This window comes from Emys orbicularis, chromosome 8 (genome assembly GCF_028017835.1).
Source record: "Emys orbicularis isolate rEmyOrb1 chromosome 8, rEmyOrb1.hap1, whole genome shotgun sequence".
NCBI classification, from domain to species: domain Eukaryota; kingdom Metazoa; phylum Chordata; order Testudines; family Emydidae; genus Emys; species Emys orbicularis.
In genome coordinates, this window is record NC_088690.1 from 62,718,135 (window position 1) to 62,735,815 (window position 17,681).

The following is a 17,681-nucleotide window of genomic DNA, read 5'->3' on the forward strand; positions in this document are numbered from 1 at the left end:
GGGATGAAAATTTGCATTAGAATGGGATTGTAACTGCAGCCTTAATGTGTGGAAGCCATCACCTATCCATAGTTTTTGTGCACAGCTGGGACAAGAAACCAAATCCTCCTCCTCCTCCTCCTCCTCCCAAAAAACAGGTCTGTGCCACTTAGCTAGCAGAGCTCTGTTTGCTCATCTCTGATAGAAATTTCCTTCCTTTTTTTCTTATGTGCAACTGGCCAGTAGAGGGCAACATGCTCACATACACAATACACTATTCAGTCCCCATTGAAGTAAATAGTGGTGATGGGGAAATGCAAAATCCCACTGACCTCCATGGACCAAGATTGGCTCCCAAAATGTTCACACACAAAAATTTTAATTTTATTTATCAACTACTATGTTGTTCAGATACAGCCAGCACAGAAATTTTCAATGAGAGGTAACTAATATGTGAAGTTCAAAGGGGGTAGTAATAGGCCATTTTGAGATGGAGGGAGAGTAAAGTAAAGTGTTTAACTGGTGTAATTTCAAGTATGGGATAACTTGTTAATCTGTAACTCAAAAACAGCTTGATGAATTTTCTGCAGGCTTTGAAGAACCCTTTTCCTTTGTCTGCTAAGTAAAAATGGCCATTTTAGGCTAACTCAGATTAATGTAGATTAACATGAAAATCAATTAGGTATTTGGGTATAGGTGTTAATTTAGCAAGTTTTCCGCCCTCAATGTGAAATTCTGGCTTGCTTCAGTGATGGTAGCTTCCACAGTACCTTATGGAGTTTTAGCCCCAACACTCAGTCTGTGATTACTAAGTGGTTTTTTTTATAATGTGAAAAGAGACACCAAGCTGCTTTCAGAACTGCCAGTAATGTTTTGTCCCCACTTACTTGTTATCTGAACCCAGAGGCTGTTCCAATCCAGCCTCAATAAATAGTTTTGCTTATGTAATCACTGATATGGATGAGTCATTTAAATCTGTCACTGGATCTGCTGACATAGTACCTAATTCTGAGTCCAGTGTACAGTTGTATCAAATTATCATACACACAACTCCTTCAATTGCTCATCTCGCCTACGGGTCGTCTCTGAATAAAGTTTGTCAATAATTATTCACTTTGAACATCCTATTTTATTGAGAGCATGGTAGTCTAAAGTACCCTCTTGGTTAATTACGTGCATTAATTTATACTCAAGTGCCTTATTTTGTTGTCTTTACTCTGCATAGCCTCCTCAACACAGCAAGTATAAGACATACATGTGCCGAGACATGAAGCAGAGAGGAGGGTGTCCTCGTGGAGCCAGCTGCACCTTTGCACATTCGCAGGAGGAATTAGAAAAGTAAGAGTGCCTTGTATAGTGAAAACCTTTCCTTGCCTTTTCCCCCCTGCCATTTGCAATGGAAGCCATTTATCAGAATTTTGAGAATGAGGAAGGGGGTGGGTGGGTGTGTTCTACCAGTTAAGAAGTTTTTCTGGTGCTTTCTTAAACTCTCAATCAGCAGGCTTTCTTTTAAGATTTTGAGTTTGACATATACATAATTCTGAATGTAGAATTCAGGCTTTGCCTTGTTTGGCAGTAATAAAGCTATGAACAGTTGAAAATCATGTAGCAAGCATACATAGTGCATTGTTTTTGTTCCTGATTTTAAACATACTTCCAAAGTGTGCTGCTTTGACTGTTCCCAAGTGTTTTTCTCGTTACCTCAATTTTATAATCAGGTGAGAGAGGTAGGTTGGAGCTGGTAATTTTTCAAATCTTCAGCACTTTCTTGGTCTTGTACCTCAAGCCTTTACACCACCTTGAAGAGCTTGAAACTCAGGGTTAACCCTGCTCAGAGTTCTCTTCTTGCAACAGTAACTCTTTTGAACTTGTCATTTACACAATGGCTTATAAACCATGAAAGCTAATGTTACAACATAATGAAATGCCGTCTGTGCAAGTGAATCCTGGGATAAATAAATTATAGAAGCTGTAGTTTTAGAGAGAGCTGAATATTTGAAAGAGCAGAATTGTGTCTGTCTGGATTTTTTTTTTTTTTTTTTCCACTTTTTAAAAGCTAATCAGCGGTGATGCTTTTAAAGAAGATTAGAATTTCATTCTGTAGTTCAAAATTTATATTTTATATGGCTTATAATTTCTCAAAATTTTTGCATTTTGGGCTGAAATTACTCATGAGTGTTCTCAGCTAAAGGTTACCCTTTTTAACTTGGAAGAATACCAATTCAGATATTCAGAAAAGTTCCTTCATGGTCATGTTTTAATTTTCTCTTTTTAAAATTAAAGAGAAAAAACCAGTGCCACATTTTGATTGTATAAAATTAATGAACCACAATTGTGCCCTCTTATACATTAGAATAAGATCTCTTGGGAGGGGATGCTTTACGGCTTGATAGAGTACTGTACTCATAGTTGGGAACATAATTATCTTTTGTCTTCAACTGTGTTCTTCTCTACTCCTAACCATGGCTCTGCCTGTCATCCTCACAGGTGGTCATGGTATATAGATGAACTTTGATAGATGAAACAGGGAAGAGGCTGAAGTACCGGATGTAGATATCTCATGTAGTTTGATCAGCTATGACACACAATTAGTAAAAGTCCTATGCCATCATTGTGATGGAAACGGTTTTCTTTTCCTTCACTGTGGTGTCCATAAAGTACTGATTGGAAAAGCTGTTCTAGACAGATGGTATTCTGGTGAATATAGGTTACCTCAGCTCTGAAAGAGTTGAGTATATGTGCTGTTTTTTCCAACTGTTTTGAAGATGAGGTCTATTGTATCCAGACTCAATTGGCAGCTTCAGTGGCAGTAGTTCTGTTTTGGGAGGGGGAAAATGTCATCTCATCTTGAGTTTCAAATTGTGTGGTCACTGAAGTTCTAAAGGTGGCTGAATAACTTTGAGCTGTGTTTCTGATCTGTGCCTTTCCCTTCTGCTGAACTCCAATGAAGAGCCATTTGATTCATTATTGGTATTAGAGGGTCAATGCTTTCCCAAAAGAGAGAAGCAAGATGTCAGCATATCTTAAATGAACTCTTGCTAGAGACCTACTCAAGAAACTGCCTCTTGCTGATTGTCTACTGTGTAGCCTTCTTTTTAGAGGAAAGTTGTAGTGAAGCAGCTCCGGTAATGCCTGGAGTCCTCAGGCTTCTGTGGGCCCATTCCAAACTTGGTTTCACAACTGCTTATGAGATAGTCAGCACCCTGGCTTCATAGGTGGATTATCTTCTCTGGCAATATGCAAAGACCGAGTGTCCATGTTTCAAGTATATTAGCTGCCTTTGAGACTTGGTATATTTGCAGACTACAACAGGGATTCATGGAACTGCCTGAATGGCTTTTTCCTCTGAGCGGAAAAAAATACCACCAGAGGGTGATATTGTGCAACTGCTATTCTGCTTGAAGGCTTTCTCATGTGACATGCCACAAGGATCCATTCTGTCACGTTTTATTGAATATGCGTGAGACTGTTGGGAACATGAGGTGTTCCAGCCTGCAGTGCTTTGTGTGCTAATGAGACTGTTCTACAGCTCCTTTTCATCATATCCAAATGATGTGCACTCTACATTCCCTGTCTAGATGAAATTGGGGCTGTCTGGCTGAAGTTTAACCCAGATGAGACCTTCGTGATGCTGGCTGGCAGAGGGTTGAGTTACAGCCAGAGGAGATGGAAAAGTTGATGTATGTTCCCTTGATTAGAAGGGTTTGGGCCTGCCTTCTGTTAGTGAGCTGTGCATTCTTTCGGTCCTGATGGATCCTCACCTGCTTTTGAATGGATTAGTAGTAACAACAAACAGTGCTTTTTTTTTTTTTTTTTTTTTTTTTAATCTAAGCATGGCAAAACTACAACTGTTGCTCTCAATGCAAACTTCACAAGCATTACCTGTGCCTTTATCACCTCTAGATTGGATTACTGTTGTGCTGTGCTTGCACCTACATCTGAAGACCTCTCAGAAAACTCACTAATGCAGAATGCAGCTGTCCACTTTTTTTTAGTGGCCTTTCTTGCAATCTTGGCTGCAGTGTTGAGTCTGCATTAGCTTCTGATTTTGCTTTTGGGCGCAATTAAGGTGCTGGTTTTGATTTATAAAATCCTTCTAAGTTTTGGAGTCTGCCTTTGTAGGAAATTCTTATTGTTCAGTCCCAATAGTAGAGACCAGTTGTGTTTAAGCTAACACACCTCCAGATTTTAATAACTGAGCTGATGCCAGGACATCTTTAGTAAAGGGCATTCACCTGGAATTCGCTCTCCGGCCTGGTCCAACAGAGCTCTCGTCTGCTGTTTTTTCAGGGCATGCTATAAAGTTCATATTTGCTCAGGCTTTTGCCAGAGGAGGTGGAGTTAGATTTATTTGAGGATGGGGAGGTTTGAGTTTTTATCTTTGAATCTTAAGAAAACACTCAGTTTATTTTGCAGTGCAAATCATGTGTTGAATATTGTGCATGCACTTAGGTCTCTCAGCATATATTGCAAATGTCCTAAAATAAAATGTGATCACACAACACTGAGTGAAGTGACCTATTAAGCAAATAGTAGGATAGAAGAGTGTTTTCTTCCCCTGTATTTTTTCATTCAGTAATGCTGTGTAAATACACTAGATTGTATACTGTCTCTTGTGACCCTTTTCCTAAAACCATAACTGCACAGATGTAGTATTTTGAACACCTGAATGTATGTATGTTCCCATGTAAAATGAAGACCCTATTCTTGTAATGTATATATGCAAGGAGAGAACCAAGTTAAGTTTACTGTGGGAATCTTAACTCTGAAATCCCTGGAACACTGTAATTAAAAAAAAAAAAAAAAAAAAAAAAAAAAAAACCACCATCCTTAATATTGCATTACAACTTATTTTGCATCTTAATATAGGCACATAATCTTTGCTGAATATGTAGTATACATACTCATTCTTCTGAAAGAAAACATTTTGCTAACATTTTGTTCAAATAGCACCAAGAAACTCCAGTCCGCCAGATATTAGCAGTAAATTTCTGGCAAAGCTTCAGGAAGCTTGAATTAAAAATTGAAGCTCTTTCTGTAGCACCTATGTGAAAAATCTTGAAACCCAACTCCTTCTAGTTTCTTGTTTCATTTTTTGGTGTGTGATTTCTTTTTCTGAAGATTTCGTAAAATGAACAAACGCCTGGTTCCCAGAAGACCCCTGAGTGCCTCCTTGGGCCAGCTAAATGAGGTGGGCCTGCCTTCAGCAGCTATCCTCTCGGATGAAGGGGCAGTGGACTTGCCCAGTAGAAAATCCTCTGCCTTGCCGAATGGGATTGTGTCTACGGGCAGCACAGTGACGCAGCTTATCTCCCGAGGGACCGACTCCGGCTATGATTCTGCTCTGAAGCCAGGGAAGATCGACCACCTTAGCAGCAGTGCCCCTGGATCCCCTCCTGACTTGTACGGATCTTCCTAACTATTGTTCGAAGTGTCATTTGTGTAAATGTGTGATGGAGGAAATGTAAGGGACAGTAAATCCATTCTAGAAATGAAACGACAATTTTCCTGCCTTGCACCTTTAGTGATTAAAAATGACCTAGAAAAAAAAGATGCTTTACTTCCTGCTTTTTATAAGGAAAAGTGGTGAGAGCCATCAAAAGATGGAGCTTTGAAATCATACAATGTTTAGACATGTTCAGTATTGAAAGCACATCAAGCTGTATGATGTGGCCTAATCATTATTGATGTCTTCCTTCTACTTTAGGCTGGAGTCTGTCCCCAAGAGCTCTATTTCTGCCTTACCAGTGAACCCCCACCCTGTGCCCCCGAGAGGACCTACAGACCTGCCTCCAATGTCCAAGCAACTCCAAATGGTACCACGAGGGTCACAGTTGTATCCTGCTCAACAGGGAGATGTGTTTTATCAGGATCCTAGAGGATCTGCCCCACCATTTGAGCCATCACCTTATCCACAAGGTAAGAGTGTTGGGGTCAGTTGTTCTCCCCCCACCCCCCATTGGTTCTGTGCCTGTGCTCCCCCACTCACTAGTGATTTATTTAATCTCCTCAAATTTGGGTTTTCCTGTGGGAGCATGAAGGATAAATGCTTAATGTGCTAACAGCATAGTAAGATGGAAGTCCAGCATGGAGAAAAGGTACTTTAGTGGTAGACTTTTCTTTCAGTCTAAGTAATAAATTTCTTTTGCGATAGCATTCAGCCAGTCACATCCAGAGGGGATTTTGTGCCATTAAATGAATGCGCTCTTCTGGTTTTTGTTAAGTTTGCACTCATCCAGCATCATAAGTCTGTTTTGTCACATTAAAAAAGTGGATGAGCTGAAGTGAAGATCCCATTTTCCACGATACCTTGTGAACAGTAACTTCCCAGTCAGGATGTTTATAAGATTTCATTGATGTTAAAATATTTTGAGGTACTCAGATGAAAGGTTCATGGCTGCTGCAGAAATGTTTGCACCAGAAAGCGATGAATGTGGACAAGGAGTGGAAGCCATAGGAATAGTTGAGAAAAGAGAACAAAAGGGCAGTTCTGGAGGAGGAAGAGAATGATGGGGATGGTAAGGATAAGAGAAGGAAGTACTCCTTTGAAGAGACGATTCTCATGATTGAACGTGAGTCAGGCTGAGGAGAAATAGAAATAAGGAAGGAGAAATTAGTGTGAGGGGAAAGAGATGGAAGGAGTTCAATATGGTTTTAGAAAGGAAAGAGAAGGAAGAATAAAAGCAGTATACCCAGAGCAACAAATTAAAATGTATAATATTTTACTTCATGTACAAATGGGAAATCTGAGTAATCCACAAAATTTGACAATGACCCCTTTGTTTACATATGGGACACTGTTCTGTAAAGTCCAGATTTTCCCCCCCTCATACCAGTTCCAGTCCTAAAAGGCTCCACCCTCCATTTTAGCCCCAGATATTCCAGCTCTTCCAGCACTGTCAATTAACAGAAAAAGGGAGAATTAACACACACAATTACCCCATGATTGTGAAAAGGCTCTCTCCTGCTGGGGTGCTCTTGTCGAGTTCTGGACCCTTAACTGAGTTCAAAGACACATACAGCAGGATAATCCCCACAAAAGGGCAGTCTGCCTCGGGCCCTCCCTTCCTTCCTTCAGGGCGAGGCTACTGAGCAGCAGCCATCTGAGGAGCTCCTTCCTTCAGTCAACCCTTTCTCCAGCGGCTGGGGACTGGAGGTCTGTTCTCCTCCCTGGTCAGCCACCAACTGTGCTGCATTTCCCCCTTTTTAAGCTCCTCCCTTCAAAGCTTCTGGAAAAATGTTGCTCAGGCTACTTGTGCCCAGTAGAGTGCTAGTCATTGACTGGCAGGATCATTCATGTGAACTTGGAGGGACACCTAATGAGTTCCTTCTGCAAAGTTGTGGGAATTATAGTCTTTGGGCCCAGTTGTGGTCTAGGTTGAAGAGAGCAGGCTGCACCTTCTTACCTGTGCTGGACTCAATGTCCAGCTGCTGTGGCTTGTCTCCAGCCATACTGGCTGGTTTGATTAATTTAAGCGTCACTCCCTGGGCTCTAGATCAACCTTTGCATTCTCAAATGTGTTGTGGGTGATTTATAATGACTTTTTCCTATATGAAAATCTATTATTTATAGCACTAAGATGACAGGTGTGTGGTCAAGAAATGACTTACTGATGCCACTTTTCAAGACAGTTGTAGACTGAAATTTCTAAGAATAAATTGTGGTGAACAATTGATATGTCCAATCATGTACTGACTTTTTGTATCCTTGTTACATAAATTCAGGTGTGTACTATCCTCCTCAGTCCTCACAGTGCATGTCTCGTTTTGTCCGACCTCCACCAACTGCTCCTGAACCTGGTGGTCCTTACTTAGACCATTACCCACCCTACCTTCAGGATCGTATGGTGAATTCGCAGTACGGCACACAGCCACAGCAGTATCCTCCCATGGGACAACCTATGTACCAACATTATGAGAGCCGGCGTGTGTACCCCTCTGCCCAACCATACCAGCGGGAAGAGATTGTCCGAGGAAGCCCTGTGCCCATTGACATTCCACATGGAGCTGCACCTCCCTACGTACCTGAATCCAGAGACCGATACCAGCAAATGGAGGGTTATTATCCCGTGGGTCCACATCTCAATCAGATCAGACCATACCACAGAGTACGGTTTTCTATATACTTTTGTAGTTTGCTCAGAGAGAGAATGTTAAGGGAACGTTAATTTTGGGGAACTGGGCACTTTCTGAAGGAGGGGAGATGAAGCACTTTTTAGGAGAATTAAATGCCGAATTCAAGCTTTAATTAGTGGCTCAGGAGTCTATTTTCCCCCCACACATGCACACCTTGTGCCAAATTTTAAAATTTCTGATGGCGACTGATGAAAACTGAGCATTGGTGGTGGTCACTCCTGAAAGAACATAGTGCCATATAAATCATTTCAAGTAAAGAAATGTCATATGTTCACATGAAACGCTTGATGACCCTGACTTTTGTGGCAAAATAAAATTTGAAGATAGTGTCTTAAATCTTTTGATTTCAAGTGTAGTGACATGATTGTGACATGGCTGGAAACTGACATCCTCTCTTTATAAACAGTGCAGATACAGCATGGGCACATGATGATAATGTGAGATATTCCATGCACTGCCCACTCTTGACCTGGAGAGACTGCCTCCAGAATGGGCCAGGAATTCTGCTTTCATGACCATTCTATACTTAGGCCCTTGACTGGGATTGCCAACTGGAGTATCCATGTGTTATGGTTTTGTGTGGACATCAGTCCAATGGAAACTTGAAAGAGACCAAATTTGCTGCCCATAAACCACTTGATGAAAATAGTCACTCACTACATAGCTAGATTCAAATGAGTGATGTGGGGATTAAGGGCTCTGTATCCCATTATCTGGTCCATGAATGAACTTAAACTTTTCAGTTTACCCAGTGTGTAGCTTCATCAAGTCAGAGATTTGATAAACCTGTTCAAGTGGTATAATTCTGTTATAAGATATACAATATCTCCAGATATCCTAATTAACTGAGGTAAGGTTATATCCTGCAGAGTTGTACAGCTACTGTACCCAAGGATGAATGACAGCTTTGGCATTCTTCACCTTGGAATGCACAGCCACTTGAAAGCTAACTACTCCACACCACCCACAAAGGAGTGTGGTTTGCAAGACAAATGTTTGGCCCTTTTGTGGGTTGAGGGTCAAAAAAGATAGAACACACTGCACTAATGGGGGTCTAATCAGTTTTGGCAGCTTGTATATGTTCTGTATTTCTAGGGAAGCTTGCACTATCACCCATGTGAACTCTCTCTGTGACTAAGATGTTGCAGTCTCCAGGACAACTGTAATGAGCACTAAATTCAGGCAAAAGTGTAGAGAAGTATCTTGCAAATAGAATTGTCTTTTTTTCTCCCCGCCCCCCCCCCCCCCCCCCCCGCCTTCTTACAATGTGAACTGTGTTCTGGTGTTAGATAGATAGATAGATATTTCTTTTTACCACATTTTTCCTCTTGTAGGGTGGTGATGCTCTACTTTGTGTGTTACGTAAGTTACTCAACAAGTTGTTTATATTAAAACTTTAGGAGCCTTATAACCGACTTCCGCCTCCATCTCAAACCCATCCCAGCCTGGATGAGCTTCATCGTCGAAGGAAGGAAATCATGGCCCAGTTAGAAGAAAGGAAGGTGATCTCCCCACCTCCCTTTGCACCGTCACCAACTTTGACTCACCCTTTCCACCCAGAGGAGGTAAGCATATTTTTAACCAAGCTTTTGGGTTGCTGATATGGTCATAAATTAGTTTAGGGGTGTGATGGGTTCCCCCCCAGGGGTGCCTCCTGGAACTGGGGTACCACTGAGCCCGCCTAGGCTTTCTTTACACTGTACTGCTTTGACAGGCCCTCAAGCCCCCTCCCGTGCACATACAGGTAGGGGGACACGCAGCTGCAGCTACACACATGCTGAGATCAGCTCTGCATGGGAAGGCTCAGGTAAGGCTCCTCCCAGTTCCTAAGGCATGCACCCACTCCAACTGCACAGTGTAAGCTCACGAAATTTGCCCCCTCCCTTAATGTTGAGGAAGATATGCAACAGCTTTCTGCCCCCAGTTATGATTTCCAGGTACTGGTTTTAGACAAAACAAAAACAAATTTATTAACTACAAAAGATAGACCTTAAGTGATTTGTAAGGGATAGCAAACAGATCAAAGCAGATTGTTTTTGTTTATTTGCTAGGTAATCTAAGCTTAATATATTAAAGAGATTGGATATGAGCAGCAAATTGTCACCCTAATTGTTGTTTTAGGCAGTTTGTAGAGATTCTTGAGGGCAAGCTGCACTTGCTTGCAGCTTAAAACCCCAGATATTCCTTTCACAGGCTAGAAATCCCTCTAGCCTGGGTTCAGCCCTTCTCCCCTCATGCAGTCTTTGTTCCTCAGGTGTTTCCTGCAATCTTCTTGGGCAGGGAGTCAGTGAAGAACCATGATGATGCCTTAAATATTGTTTGCATATGGCGGGAACCCTTTGTCTCCCCTTTTGGTTCCCACGCCCGGTCAGTGGAAAAACACTGGTATTCCAAGATGGAGTCCAGTACCAAGTGACTTGATCTCATGCCTCTGTAGGGACACAGTAGCCATGACTCGAAGGATGTTTGTAGCATCCTCAGGAAGGCTCTGGGTGGGAGATTAGCCTCTTCTAAGACCTATTGTTCTCCCTAATGGCCCTTGCCTGCCAGCCATCTAGACTGAGTGAATTCTGCCTAGTGGGCATTCTCCAGGTGTAAACGCATTTGTAATAGATGCATAGACAATATTCCTAACTTCAGATACCAATATGATACATGCATACAAGTAGGATAATCCTATTCAGTAAATCATAACCTTTTCAATGATATCTCATATGACCCATCTTGCATAAAATGCATCCGCTATGCCATAACCATATCTCAATAATATTACTATGAATAATATGGGGTGTAATGCCACAAGGAATATGCAGTGTTAAGAAGTGAGTTTCTTTCACTGATCATGACCTTCTGAAAGGCTAAGATGAGCCTATGGGATAAGAAAGGGTAGATTAACAAGTTAGCACAGTACTGAACAATAATAAATCTCCTAGGATCTTATATTAAACATTTTAGGGAGACCTTTGTGCTCCAGTTATGGAGGTCCATATGGTGACATCTGAGGAAGACTGTTCTTGGTTCTCCATCATACCTCTGATCTATCAGTGGTCCTTAGTTACCTATTTATGCAGCCATGAGAGCGATCTTGCTGCTTTAATGTGTGGAGGCACTATTAGATTGTTTTGAATGTCTCTGTTAATGACCAGAATACCATTGCTAGGCTTGGCTTTATTTACACCTGATATGGATAGAATTAAGTAATAAGGCAAGTCTTCAACTAGATCAAGGTCAAAATGTTACCTCTTCTTGCTGTGCACTGAACATTTAATACTGGGAGTCCAGCCAGGTGATTTGAATTTCACAAATAATATGAAATATAAGTTTGCAGCTTCCTATAGTACATCTGGTTGAAGTCCTGCCAGCATCTTGCTTGAAGTGAACTGTGTCACAGGAGTCAACAATGCCTGCGATACGCCTCCTGTCTTTTACTTACAGAACCAGGTTTTTGTTTTTGTACAGTACTCGGATGAAGACCTGAAGGTAGCTGGGAAATACAAAGGAAATGATTATAGCCAGTACTCTCCTTGGTCGTGTGACACCATTGGCTCCTACATTGGAACCAAAGATGCAAAACCCAAAGATGTTGTGGCAGCAGGGAGTGTAGAGATGGCGGTAAGTTGGGATGCAAGAATGCAAAAAAAGTTAAATTGTGAGGGACCTCCTTTATTTATTAGCTAGACTGACTGCAGCATGTGCTTCTTTCTCAGACCAAATGTATCTGACAGTCGGGGATAGTTTTACAGTTGCAGCAAAATGCTCTGTTTTCAAAATGAGAAATTGTTCCAAAGCCACAATATCATTTCTATTTATCTGTTTGTTCTCTCGGTTCTGGGTATAAGTATAAACTAATAGCTCCTACCCGACTTGAAGCCACTTAGTGAGCAAGATACTATGATGTTATGTCATCAGTTTCTCAACACTAATTTGGAGTCCAGAAATTATTTGTAGTGAGTCCTAATTAGTTGGAGCTGCTCACCTTTTGTTTCCTTCACTGAGATGGAAGAAGACCTGAGGTTTTAAAAACATTCTGGGTGCTTTTATGGTCATGGTTCAAGTTAACACTGTTTAGTTGTTTTTTGCTTTGTGGATTAGCTCAGTGACCGTCTTTTTTGGGGTCCAGGACCAAGAGAACACCCCAAATATTTCTCCGAAGTGCTGCAAATGTAACATGATACTGCAGTCTGGTACTGTCCTGAGTGCCTTTCAGCATTTTTCTGATTCCTCTCTCTTACACACAATCCAAAGCTGCTATTGACTGGAATTGCTCTGTTTTAAAGGATATGAGAATTCTTAAAAATTTAATTAAAAACATAATTCCTGTTCCCCTGTACGAGTACTAACTGGCCCAAACAGGCATACCTCAGTGGTGCTATATTTCTGCAGGACTGATTTTGCCAGGAAGATGCCTGATGGGGTATCACATTTATTGGGAGCCAGTGATTGCAAGGGAAGAAGAATAATGCATGGATCTTGCAATAACACCACATTTCCACATGACCCCTAGTTAGAAAAACATTCAGAAAGTGCTGAAATTTGTCCTTAGTAAACTTGAAGCAGTCACACACAACCTTAATATGTTTGCTTTTTTGAAAAACGTATATGTATAACTCATCTTCATTGTGACTGTAAATGAAGCAGAAGCCAGTTCTCTTTTTTTTGAGAGGGGGTGGGGGAGGTGGAGGAATGTTCTTTATGAATTCCCGTGTTCCCTCCCCTTTATTGTATATCCCACCTCATTTCTTCACTGTCCTATGTCATGGTGACCTGTCTTAGGACAAAGACAACTGGATGAAACTACTTTTCAGAACTCATCATTCTGTGATATGCTGCTACCAGTATGAATGAGTTCTCATCTATCATCTGGCTACCACCTGTCTGACTGACAGGATTTTCTGACCAGCTCCTCCTCCTCCTCCTCTGCATGCAGGCAGGTTTCCCCAGTTGTTCTCCTGCCTTACTGGAAGCAGCTGCACCTGGTGCTTCACTGCTGAGTTGCCCTCCATCTTTCTGACCTCAGTGGAGCTATGTGGATCAGGTGAAGGCAAAATTGGTTTACTCCCAAAAAAGGAAGGGTAAGAAGCACCATAAATGCCTTTCCCCTACAGCTTTGGGCAGCTGGTCCATTTTGTTTGTCCTGCACATTCTCACCATGCAGAATTGCCACTGCTAGGTCTGGGAAGTGGCAGGAGGTATTCTAAATGAAGCAATTGCTTTCTACTTCAACAGCCCTCTATGGACTTGGGAGCTGTCCTGCAGGTCCTTCTAAGTTTCTCCCCTGCTTCCCTCCACCACCCAGAAAGACCAGGTCACAGATTGGGGCTGACAAGATATCCTCCACCTTCAGTGCGTCATCCAGTCTCATGGGTGGGAGGGAGGGAATTGCTTTTCATCACCACAAAGGAAATTCCTCCATTTGAGCCATATACTGAATAAATAAATAGGGCCTTTGCTGCCTCGCTGCTTTCACCCTTCCACTGAAAAAGCTTGGCAAGAATCTCATCATTGGGTTCAGGAGACCTCCTGAGCCCCTTTTTCTGTTGTCCATTCAAGAGACTTCTTTCCTAGGGGCAGGAAAAGCCTCATCCTTCTCTTCTCTCATAGTCTCTCAAAGAGAGTGAGCTAGAATCAGATCTGAACCATCTTCCTGTACTAAGATCCTTTTTCCTTCCTGGAAAACCATAGTAGGGTCACGCCAGAGGAGTGGGGTTACTTGGTCACTCATGTAATGAAACCTTTATCTCTTTAGAACAGAAATCCTACAGGGATGACGGGGAGGGGCTCATATTTCCCCCCCAAGGGCAGCCTTGACTTTCAGGACTTGTAGCTACTCCACCCAAAGGTGAACTTACAATTTCCCATTCTGAGTCCAGAGACCTGCCTGAGGACACACTGTGTCGTGTTTTGACACCTGGATAGGAAGGTGAAAAGTGCTGTTAAACAGCTCTTTAGAGTGGGTGCTACTCAAATTACTACTGTAGTTTGTGCCTCATAAACCTCAAGGGCAGCCATCCGGTGCCTCCCAAAGATACCAGGGGACAAAGCAATTGCCTCCAAACAGCCCTCCTTGTTAGGTAGGACATCTCTAAGTGACTTCTTTTTAATTCTCTGAATGGTATGATTCAAGGTTCTGTGCATTTAGGGGCGAGCATCCTGGCTACTCCCTCCCTGGATCAGTTCCTGGGGCAGCTTACCTTTGTTTCCTCACCACCACTTCAGTGGAATTTGGAGAGGCCATTAATTGATGGGGACTTCAGCTGCCAAGTTCCAGAAGGGTTGCCTTTGAAATTTGGAAGGAGGGCCACTCACTCCAGTAGGCTGTGCCTTCTCTCCTCCTCACTCTTGTCCCCCACGATTCTCCCTTTTTGTCATAGTATTCTAAACTTGAGGTATTAGAATATCAGGGTTGGAAGGGACCTCAGGAGGTCATCTAGTCCAACCCCCTGCTCAAAGCAGGACCAATTCCCAACTAAATCATCCCAGCCAGGGCTTTGTCAAGCCGGGCCTTAAAAACCTCCAAAGAAGGAGACTCCACCACCTCCCTAGGTAACGCATTCCAGTGCTTCACCACCCTCCTAGTGAAAAAGTTTTTCCTAATATCCAGTCTAGACCTCCCCCACTGCAACTTGAGACCATTGCTCCTTGTTCTGTCATCTGCCACCACTGAGAACAGAGCCATCCTCCATCTTAGTTTCTTTGTAGATCTTCCTTATCTAGGTGTGGTCATTGCTTGTTCTGAGTTCTGACTTGACAAAACAGGAAGCCTGTCTGGATGCTGAGAGGAAGGAACCAGGTGCAAAAATCCCATAATGGATAAGCTACCACCTGACAGATACCCTGAGCAAGACTTGTCCATACTGGTGTTGGCACATTCTGGAAGACAAGCAGCAAGGAAAGAGACACTTCATATATTCTGTTACTGCTGTGGTCAACTTTATTTTTCTTTACCTCTTGTCCAGAACATAGATAGTAAAGGCATGCGTGACCAGCGGTTGGACTTACAGAGAAGGGCAGCAGAAGCTGGGGACGATGACCTCATCCCATTTGGTGACCGGCCAACTGTGTCAAGGTTTGGGGCCATCTCGCGTACTTCCAAAACAATGTACCAGAGTTCTGGCCCCATGCAGGCCATGGCGGTACAGGGAGCTTCCACCAAATCTATCAACATTTCAGGTATAACTGCTACACATGGTTATTTTTCTTTTAGCATAGTTTTATTTTTAGTGTGGTAGTATAGTGCAGGTAAAAAATGTCGTAGGAAATGTTTTGTCAGAATCTTCAATGGTACCTGATGCTACCAGGTTCTGTTTAATAAATTATGGATGGAAATGCCAGTTGGCCTTGTGTTTCAGTGAGGAAGCCTCCTCCACCTGTTTTTCCTACAAGGGTTACTGTACTTGCAGGGAGCTGGGGAATGATGATGATTTTTTTACCATCTGAAAGTATGCTGTATATGAGAGAGTTCAGACATAGCATGCCTATGGGAAAAAGCATTTTGGCGGTTAAACTAATATTTCTTCCCAACTATTACGGATATTCTTTGCAAACTATATACCAGTCTATTGGATTATATATGGGATCAGGGCCGGCTCCAGGGTTTTGGCCGCCCCAAGCAGCGGGAGTGAGGGACTGTCCGCCGAATTGCCGCCGAATACCTGGACGTGCCGCCCCTCTCCGGAGCGGCCACCCTAAGCACCTGCTTGCCAGGCTGGTGCCTGGAGCCGGCCCTGTATGGGATAGTTCTGTAACTCAAAGCATTGTAACATGGCATGTGTTATCTGGGTAACTCCTTCTGTTCTTTTGCAGATTACAGTCCGTATGGAACTCATGGCGGCTGGGGAGCTTCTCCATATTCACCCCACCAAAACATACCTTCTCAGGGACGCTTCAGTGACAGGTGGGAATGTCTATCTCAGGCACATGCTCACTCTTTTTGTCTGTACTTATTCTGTTTATAGTAGTTTCTTCATTACCAAACTTAGTAAAGCTATTTTCTTTCCAATCCCTTTCCTGCCCCTCAAAGGGAGAGATTGTCCATGTCAGATGTGGCCAGTCACGGGAAACCCTTGCCGTCAGCTGAGAGGGAGCAGCAGCTCAGGCTGGAACTGCAGCAACTAAACCATCAGATCAGCCAGCAGACGCAGTTACGAGGACTGGAGGTTGGTACCTGTGCCTTGGAAGGGGTATGAGAGAGCAGGAGAGAGATGGAGTTAGCAGGTTTGCTTACTATAAGCCAGAGACTCTTCTCTCATATTGAACGTAGTATGAAAATTGAAATCCATGATACCTGACATCAGGACTTCCCAGCACTTCAGCACAAAGGAAAAACCCTTGACTATTTAGCAGCAGGAACTGAGGACTTGCTTGCTCTTAAATATATTTTTTTAAATTTAATTTGTAGTCTAAAGATAGCATACCGTGTATGTGTGTTCATGTCTGCTTACCTTTTCTCTCTCGTGGTCTTTTCTGGGCCCAATAATCTGTAAGCAAATAAAGCTCTTGGCTTTTCAGATTTTGAGTTAATCAGACTCTACCTGTAGAAAGTTAAACCCTTTTGTGTGGTGTTTGGCTTTGTGCTGTAGCCCTTTGCTTCCTAAACAGCACAAGCCACAAAACTGAACAAAATAGATGTTAAAGTTTTTAAACTTTAAAAATAAAAGCTCAACTTTGAAGTCTACTTAAAATGAGTGTAATTTCTGCACAGAGGGATGGTATGGGAAGTTTATATTTGTAAAAGGAACAATGAGCAGTATGTATAGCTTTACTTCATTTTATGGGACCTTGTGGTAGGAGGGAGTTGTAAAACAAAAATTAAGGAATTCTTGCTGTAGGAAAGCTTAGTTACTGTACTATTGACCTTTTCTGGAAGGGAAAGCCTTATCTTCCTACAGAAAGCAATGGAGAACTACTCTAAGGACTTGGCTACACTTGCAAGTTACAGCGCTGTAAAGCCTTCCCCAGCGCTGTAACTCACTCCCTGTCCACACTGGCAGGGCACTTACAGCGCTGTATCTCCCTGGGTACACCGCTGCAGGTACTCCACATCTCCGAGAGGAATAACAGCTGCAGCGGAGTGGCTACGACGGGTGTGAGTGTAAACCTGTACTAATCACCTTGTCAAGTGGCCAATCCTCTCCATTGTTGTGACCGGCTGCAGGAATGCAGAAGTGCCGGTTTGTACCACAGAGAAAAGCAAACAGTTTGCAGCTTGCTTTGAGTGAGTGAATGAATGAGCAGGGGGCCGGGAATTCGGAACTTGTAAAATAGAGAGCTGACATGCTCCAAAAAGCACACTCTCTCCCCCCACACTCCCTGTCACAATCCACCCCACCCCCACCCCCGTTTTGAAAAGCACGTTGCAGCCACATGAATGCTGGGATAGCTGCCCATAATGCACCGCTCCCAACACAGCTGCAAATGTTACAAGTGTGGCCACACCACTGCGCTGGCAGCTGTCAGTGTGGACAGACTGCAGCGCTTTTCCCTACTCAGCTGTACGAAGACAGGTTTACCTCACAGCGCTGTACAGCTGCAAGTGTAGCCAAGGCCTAAGGCACCTCTCCTCTAGT

General features: G+C 42.8%; 1 protein-coding gene across 1 annotated transcript in view; it reads left to right on the top strand.

Moving 5' to 3' along the window:
• RC3H1 (ring finger and CCCH-type domains 1) overlaps positions 1-17,681 on the top strand; it is a 99,328-nt gene that overhangs the window by 77,599 nt on the left and 4,048 nt on the right. The window contains exons 9-17 of the mRNA XM_065409131.1: positions 1,205-1,317; positions 5,101-5,382; positions 5,687-5,898; positions 7,705-8,087; positions 9,516-9,680; positions 11,575-11,727; positions 15,072-15,285; positions 15,919-16,009; positions 16,136-16,271. Of these exons, the coding sequence (XP_065265203.1) occupies positions 1,205-1,317; positions 5,101-5,382; positions 5,687-5,898; positions 7,705-8,087; positions 9,516-9,680; positions 11,575-11,727; positions 15,072-15,285; positions 15,919-16,009; positions 16,136-16,271 (1,749 nt within the window). The remainder of the gene's footprint in view (positions 1-1,204; positions 1,318-5,100; positions 5,383-5,686; positions 5,899-7,704; positions 8,088-9,515; positions 9,681-11,574; positions 11,728-15,071; positions 15,286-15,918; positions 16,010-16,135; positions 16,272-17,681) is intronic.